The following is an 8,524-nucleotide window of genomic DNA, read 5'->3' as shown; positions in this document are numbered from 1 at the left end:
TATGTTTTTTATTAATTTAAACTTTAAATTTTAAAGCATTCTTCACGAAATTTTATTCCATTTTTCACGACAGTTTCCTACTGTGAATAATTGATATCTTACGGCGAAATTTTATTGTATTTTATAATTAAGAATACTAATGAATCACGTCGTTGAATTTATGTGAACGAATAGGAAATACCTGAATAATTACTTAAGTCGTATCTATACATTACCATGCCTGAACATACTAATTGATGATAGTAGACGCATTAATCCGACATGCCATCCAATAGACTATTTAAAACACGATAACATGAAAGAAAGTCTAATATCCAGAGAAAACGTGTACAGACGAGAAAGACTATCATTTCTAAATAAAAGAATTATTATTGGTCATTAAGATTATCTACGTGACTTAATGTGTGTTCCTTATGAAACAGTTGGGGAAAGTCCGTGTTGATAGAAGATGCCAAAAATGGATGATCCTCTTTCAGGGGGTCGTCATTCCATTTGTCGACACTCCTTCGTCGGGCATTCATAAAAAAATTGCCGACAGTAGTAACTTCCAGTCCCAGATTTGTGGCAAGAGTGGTCTGCATCTCCTTGGAGGGGCGTCGACAGTCCTTAAAGACATCATTGAGTGTTTGACGTTGGTAGTCAGTAAACACAAGTCTGGGCTTCTTATTAGTATTACTCCTCTTGGAATGGTGATGGTGGTCCAAATCCTTTCTGTGGAGCACTACGAAAGTTAACATATGGCACTGTTATGAGAGCATATTGCTGGACTAATTGCCAACATATATAATCAATATAACTAATCGAATATGTCATAATCAATACTTAATAAAACCTGCATCTCTTAGCTGAGTCACTCGCTCATTTTCTGGTTCCATGATCCACCTTCTCATTCGCCGGAAGGTCTCTCGGCCTGATTTTAGTTTACTCCACGGCTTTGGGTTCCTTAATAAATCAGAGAGAGTTCCTTGACTCCTCCGCAGCACTCGACTTGAAAATATTGCCTGAGGAATGCTGAATCTTTTCAACTCGGCAATGATTTGCATAGACAATTCCCGCGTATTTATCTCCTCCGACCCCCCACATGGCCCGTCCGAGTCCACAGAGTCCTTTCCCGAGTAGCTTTGGTCGTGACTGTACAAGTCATTTCTGTACTGTTCCGAGTAACTGTTTCGCAAATCAGGCTTTAGTTCGCAGTAGTAAGATGGGAATGAGTGTTGGTAGTTTTCCATAAATACAGGAGCGTAGTTCTGTGTTTGTTGAACGTGGTTTAATGAGGAAGAATGATACATTCCATGAATATTAGGGATGGTCGGTCTATCTCCGAAATATCCGATAGGCATATAACTGCTAAAATTATTTAATACGGTAGGAATGTCCAGATTTGAGTTATGTTGGGTAGTTTCGAGAGATGGAGGAAGCGATGCCGCAGAAGAATGGGACTCATCGGGAGTATCGGTGACACGAAAATCGGAAGGCGCATCTCTTAACATTTCATAGTTACACAATAAACAAAAAATCGCTTGAAAATTAAAGATACTATTTCATATCTCTATTCGTAAATAAAAAAATCAATTTTAAACAAATAAATAATAAAACAAAAATCATCAAAAATAATATTCAAAAACAATTAAGACATCAAAATTAGTGATAGTGCTCCAGTTCTGGTGGAAGATAAAAATTCTTACACCGCCCATAAAAAGTCTGCAAAAACACAAAACACGGAAACCTTATAATAACTGGAAAGCACGATTTCCTCCACATTTTTCTCATTGGCAATATTATTAAACTAAAAAGGCTCAAAATTGCTGATTACCCTATAAAGACTGGCTCTCAGTCTTTTCTGGGTATTGGAGTCCTCCTGATTATTCTCTCGTTCCTTTTTAAGACGGATAAGGTTTTCCGATGACTGGTTAGTACACGTGTCGATCATGTGGATACGAGTTTGGTGGGAGTTCTGGAGTCTCGAGAACAGACTTGAACACTCTGCCTGGGCGTTTACTCCATCGGCAGAGGCGTTAAATGCATTGACTAGAAGGTCGTCAGACTTTCTTGAATTCCTCAAATATTCCTACTTTGATATTTCAAGGGATCACTTTAAACAACGAATAATCCGAACAAAGGTCATTAAGGTCAGACATGGCAACACAAAAACACTTTCTTTCAGATTTTATTTAATTATTTTAATTCTATTTTTCGAAATTTTTTTTTATCTTTTATTAGAAATTTAAATATTGATTTCTCTAATTAAATAAGAATTTAAGCAACTCGATTCTATCTTTGCGTGGAATGCGTTATCGATATAACAATAAATTAAGAATCAATCGAACTATTAATTTTTATAATTAGATTTATTAAATAAAAATATGATATTTAATAAATAAACTTTTGAAAAAGTGCATTCTTGTAGGTCCATATGTTCAATTTTGGACTTAATACCCAAAGTCAACCTCAAAGTACTCTACAAATTCCAATTTAGACCCTATAGCGGTTTCTAAAAATATTTCAGACATATTACGTGCATGTAAATCAGTGACAGAGTTTAAAGACAGTCGTGACAGAGTACTAACACTGCTTAACTGTTACCTGGCTTCAATCGGGACTGGAAGAGGACTATACGAACAGGGAAAGTGTGTTCTCTTCCCCAGAAACAATTTATTACAGATTTTTAAAGTACCCACACTCCCTAACACCCAGGGAATTTGTTACAACCAGGTCGACCTCAAGAAATCCTCAGAAGGGGAGGTCAGTCTCCTTTTCAGTCTCCCCAGCCACCAAATAGCAGAGACAGTGGAAAATCGACTTGCGAATATAATCACGTACAATTCTCAGGCGACCCTTCATGTCCTTTCTATTGAAGAATTGTCTCCAAGCTCGTAAGGGACAGTCATGATTGTAGGACGGTGGTCACATTTCACTGCAGGAGTGGAAATGAGACAATCTCTGCTGATTTGTTGTTGCAGAGAATAAATTCGACTCAGTCCATAATCAACCAGTTGAAAAACCTCACCGTTTTCAGTTGTTTTAAATGTCGCGGAATCACGGAAGAGAATGTTCGAGAACATAATCTCCGTGGAGAAGAAGGTTGTTTTTTCTTGAAATTTTCAGGCTTCTCAAATATTGAGTGGAAAGAGGCCTTTGATAAAAATCCGCGAAAATCACGTGTTATTTTGACGAGTGTGTTCAGTTTGGCAGAACTTTCCCGTCGTTCTTTTCTCCAAAAGAAAAGAATTTGTCTTCACAGTGAGAGAATCGCGGTAATGTCTTATTTGTTATTTTAGAATATCTCTGATCGTCTAAAGAATATAAACCGAGGACTTTACTCAGCGAACAGTGCATTGAATGGTCTCTCACAACGGAAGGATCGACTTGCCTGTCGACTGAGTCGTGTGGTGTCCCTCATGTCTACGAGGGATCCTCCCGATGAGGTGACTATGCAGATAAAGCAGTCGTATCAGCTTGTCAATAATTGGCACAACTTTCAGGTTTTGGTAGTTTGGAATGGTAGGTGCCTATTGACGAGTTAAAGGTGAATGTATCAAAGACAAGGGTTGAGGTCAGTGCCGACGATGGTGGCTTGGCTGAAATGCTGTCGGCCCAGTGTCGCAAGATGGATGAATTGGTTGAGTATGTGGGCTTGTTGGGACAGAGAGTTGTGGATTTGGAGATGTCTGCTGTGGGAAATGCATTAAAACATTCATTTTGAGACATTTTTGTTAAATCAATTTATTTTTTCGCTTTTCCCATAATTGTAGGAAATTATAGATGACATTGATAGGGGAAATTGCGTGGATTGCTAGCTTGTGGAAGAAAGGTTAAATATTATCAAATTTATTTAAAAAGTGTGATTAGTATGTTAGTTTGTGCTATAGTCTCTAATGTGGATATCATCTTTGCCGACGAAATAGACTCCGTAAATACGACTAAAGACGATAAAGTTGAAGGACATGACATTGAAGAGAAGTTTTTGAAATAAGTACTGAACATATTTGTTGTACGAATCAAGAGTCAGCTCAGAAATCACGAAATATACAATAAGTAAAATTTGCGACAGAATTGTAACCATAAAAATAAAAAAAGTTTCCCGAAAGTTTGCCGGAATTGATCTCGACTTGAAAGTGAAATACAAAGTGATCGAGTTGATGACAAAAATAAGGGAAAGAAAGAAAAGGCTGAATGCAGTGCTGATATTATACATGCAAATTACAATTTTCGTATTAAAATCCTTTTGTACATACGATTGTCCGATACTCACTGATATTCTTACAATAATCTGCATACATTATAATCATCGTACCGGAACTAGTGCCAGTAGAATGCTGAACAGAATCAAATATTTTCCAGAAGTAATAATTTTCATTAGTCTGGATTCGTTTATATTTTTTGCTCTAAATATATAAAAAAGTCGTGCCGATCTAAAAAGTACTGCAGTTAAGATTAGCACCAATAAGCAAAAATCTGAATTAATTAAATACTAAAACTCCAAGTAGTATACATTACCAGACAAAATAATTCTGATGGCTTTATTATAATAAATATGTGATTTATGAGGAGTATCAACATCCCTAAAATCACAATTGATATCATTTCTCTTCCAGATGCCTTAATCAAAGGATGTGTCCAATTCTTGAAATACAGCCCTGAGACCACCAATAATTCCGCAAGGAATATTAAATTACCGGCATACAAAATGGCAAAGAAAGGAAATTTTAAACTGAGATGATTTAGCTGTATATCTAAGCATCTACGGTTTGCAATAACTGAGCATACTTTGACTGCTCTTCGTTAGGCTGCTGACCAACTGGGCAATTCTGACATGAGTTCTCTTTTAAAATAGTTTCGTTGCTGCACTTTTCGCATTTCCAGCAGTTGTTATAGACGTTCGGCTGTTTCATTTCTCCATTTTTGCACTTCTTTCGACATTTCCAGGTCAGAAACGTGTTAATATCAATGTCGAAAATTGTATCCGTGTCTCGTTGTGATCCGATTTTTGACGCATAGTTTCCATTTATTTTCAAAAAGTCAATTTCGTTTGTAATGTAATGTTTTTTAGTAAGCTTCGAAAAACACTCTTTAATTAATGAAAAATTCTGACATTTATTTTCTAATGAGCCTTCGCATCCATTTTCGTAACAATTGGTCATTATTTGAATTACAATGTTTGTAGTGGATAAAAAGTCATTTTTTAATTGTCGAAAAGTTTTTTTTACTAGAAAAATATTTTTGAAATGACTGTATTTTTCATAAAATAAGCTCTCTTCATTATTAGTCCCAACCAGTAGTGAAATATCACTGCAATCTCCCTTTGCATTTTCAAGCAATAATTCCACATTTTGATCTGTGAGAAATATCACGATAATTTCATTATTATTTAGATCGCATACATTTTCAAGCGTTTCCGCCACTATTTTATCGTTGATGTAAATTTGATTAGTAATTTTTGCTATAAAATGATCGAATATGCTTTTCGAATATTCTTCTAAGTCGTATATAACTGTAATTGATTCTCCGTGGGATAAAAACTCGATAATCGAACTAGATCGACTTTCCGCAGGAGAAATATAGTTTACCAATTTCTCAGATATTGGAGTCAGAAAGAAATCTGATGTTAAGTGCAAAATTTCCAATTCCGAGTAAATAGAAGTCATTTTTGAAGTGAGTGCAGATGCTCCCAACTCGATCACTACTGGAATATTTAATTTCTGCAAGTCTGTGTGTAATTTGAGATTTAGGGCATTTTCCATAGAGTTATAATAACTATAACAGTTTGATTGAAATGCTGCTCCGAAATTAGTTACGTTAATCATCAATTGGATTTCCGTAATATTGATGAGTTGGCTGATAGATTTGCCAGGGCAACTCATTTCAGTCAATTTCGGAATGCTGAAGGAAATTATTGTATCTGCTTGTCCAGCATAAAATTGATGTTCAGGATTAACTTGACATAAAATAAGGGCAAATATTACTTTTAGCATCACACGTGAGTACTGAATCTGTTAATAAATTCAATTATTAACGTATCACATAATTTCAAAGAATATGAATATAGTCATTAATTAATTTCCTGAAATTAAAATTATTTTCTTGAACATCCGTGTTTATAGAGCTATTTTTTGGATAGCTAAAAAACAAAATGGTCAAAGATTGCGAATTAGTAAGTAAAATTATTTTAAATGTATTTTTGCAGGATGGCAAATGGAAAATTTTTTTGACAATTTGGAAAATCAGTCATCAAACTGTAATGTTCAAGCTATGTCTTTATGTATTTACTTTATGTTTAGTTTTCTTATCTTTTAAAAAGTTATTTTTAGTGATTTTCTCTTAAAATCTGAGGTCACTGGTAAATTGTTAAAAATGTACTATAAAGCCTGGATTATCAAAATTGCTGAAATAAAACGGCACAACAGTTACAGCTAACAATATCCATTGTTTTATTATAACAAAATTTATTAACCACAAATTAGTTAATTAATGAAATAAATCCGATGATTTTACCAATCTTTTATCGAGCCAACATACCTCATTGACAGAAAGCTGCTTTACAGGCGGAAAAAAGTTATATTATGAGTCAAATTTATAAGTATAAAATAAGTCACAATTTTAAATCAAGATGTAATTTTTAATATTTATTTATAAAATTTATTTTACAAATTTTTATAACATGCTGCGTACTTAAAAATCCATAGAAACGCAGAGATTATCAATTTAGTTTTGTTGCTAGAATTTCGCAATGGAAGAAGAATGGAATTTTAGAAGGAATAAAATGGACTCCTTTGTATATATTTTATGAATATTTAAGTACACAGATTTCATCTTATCAAAAAAAACTAAAAAAGTCAAACAATAAATCTAAAATACTTGAATATACTGAGGACAGTGAGCACGAAATTGATCCAGAAGATTCTCCTCAAACCAGTATATTTACTCTCTTGTGACTGTTTAGTTTCAACCATAAAAGAAAGTTCTCATCCAGTAAAAATTATTACATCAGCTGCACTTGAAATTTCTCATGACGACGATAAAATGAACAATATTTCAGAAACAAGCCAAATTGAAGAAATAAACACAGTTGATAACACACCTTCAATGTAAATTACTGAAAATTATTAACAAGTAAAAATGATATCGATGAACGAACAAAAATTGAAACACAACTGAGCAAATCAAATTCAGAAGAACCTCTGTCAACTCACTTAGAATTGCCTGATAAAATCAGCTCGCCGAGGAAAAAAAACCAAAAAAAGGAGAAACCGACCAATAATCAGCAAGATTTAAAAATATTTCCTGAAAACACGACAACAAACCAAGATGAATTCTCTAGCCAAGTTATATTAAAGATGATGATAAAATAGGATCCAAATGATATTAAAATGAACGAACTTGAAGATGTGCCGAGCTTTGTATTTCGCCCAATAATCAAGTCTGAGATCACCTTCAAATGTCAAATCACAAGAGATGTCAATGGTCTGGATCGAGCTATATATCCAGTGTACGTTCTCTACCACGAAAACATCAATGGCAAAAAAGTATCCCGTCGATTTTTTTGCTTAGCTCTTTTTACTGGCAGCCAGAAAAAGGAAAAAAACAACAAAAATCAGTTATATTATATCTGCAGATCCCGTAAGTCTCTATAAAAATGATTCCTCTTATATTGGCAAACTAAAGTACAGTAAAAAATTAATTCCCAGGGCTAATCTGATGTGCACAAAATTCGAGTTCATAGGGAATGAAGGGACAGAGCTGGCGACTATTTATTATGTGAATCTGTTTTATATATTTATGCAGGGATACAATTTGTTGGGGCTCAACGGGCCAAGGAAAATACAGGCGATCATTCCTACAATGCTAAAATATACGGATTCAAAGAATCCACCAATTACAGAACGTTTTATTAACAAATTTCCAGTTTGGAGTGAAGGTTTATTAACTTAAATGTAATTAAAAGACTACAAATCGTATATTTTAAACTTCTATGGACGTGTCAGTCAGGCTTCTATCAAGAATTTTCAATTGATAAAACCTGATGAACGTTAGAAAAGTTTTGTTGATTATTAACAGCTGATAATGTTATTCTTCAATTTGGAAAAGTATCGCCAAACAAGTTTTCCCTTGATTTCAAATACCCGTTCACTCCTGTCCAGGCCTTTAGCATTGCTCTGACCAGTTTTGCCTCAAAAATTGCCAGAGAATAATTGCTTCTTACACTAAAATAACAATTTAATCCTTTGTTCGTTACAAGTTTTTTACCAACTTATTCCATAAATGCCTTTGAAAGATCTACACGTTTTTCAAGGTTGTCTAGAACGAAACAATATGTTTAAAAATAACAATTTCTATTTTTAATTCATAAAAGAAGGACAATTAAGTTAAAATAAAGTTTTATTTAAATTTATAAATAGAAAAAAAATTAAAAAATAGGATATTTATTCGTCTTGTGTTATTGAAGTGGGGACTAAAATGAATGGAGATGAACAAATTCCGACTTTAAGCGACTCAATGGGGTTGCTAGATTCAATGCACAACGACG

General features: G+C 34.0%; 1 protein-coding gene across 1 annotated transcript; it reads right to left on the bottom strand.

Annotated features, from left to right (window-relative positions):
- Positions 1–346: 346 nt before the first annotated feature.
- Positions 347–1,490, bottom strand: LOC115227701 (hepatocyte nuclear factor 6-like). Its single transcript, XM_029798453.1, has 2 exons — positions 833–1,490; positions 347–721 (listed from the first exon to the last, which is right to left on the bottom strand). The coding sequence occupies exons 1-2, from the start codon at positions 1,488–1,490 to the stop codon at positions 369–371; spliced, it is 1,011 nt and encodes a 336-aa protein (XP_029654313.1). The 3' UTR covers positions 347–368.
- Positions 1,491–8,524: the final 7,034 nt, after the last annotated feature.

The sequence above is a fragment of the Octopus sinensis genome, unplaced genomic scaffold (genome assembly GCF_006345805.1).
Source record: "Octopus sinensis unplaced genomic scaffold, ASM634580v1 Contig07101, whole genome shotgun sequence".
NCBI classification, from domain to species: domain Eukaryota; kingdom Metazoa; phylum Mollusca; class Cephalopoda; order Octopoda; family Octopodidae; genus Octopus; species Octopus sinensis.
Note: the sequence above shows the minus strand (reverse complement) of the source record. Positions and strands in the feature narration are given on the sequence as shown.

Coding starts and splice junctions, on each gene's coding strand:
- LOC115227701 (XM_029798453.1), bottom strand. CDS start 1,490: ATGTTAAGAGATGCGCCTTCCGATTTTCGTGTCACCGATACTCCCGAT. Junction 722..832: donor GACTCAGCTAAGAGATGCAG/GTTTTATTAAGT, acceptor TAACTTTCGTAG/TGCTCCACAGAAAGGATTTG.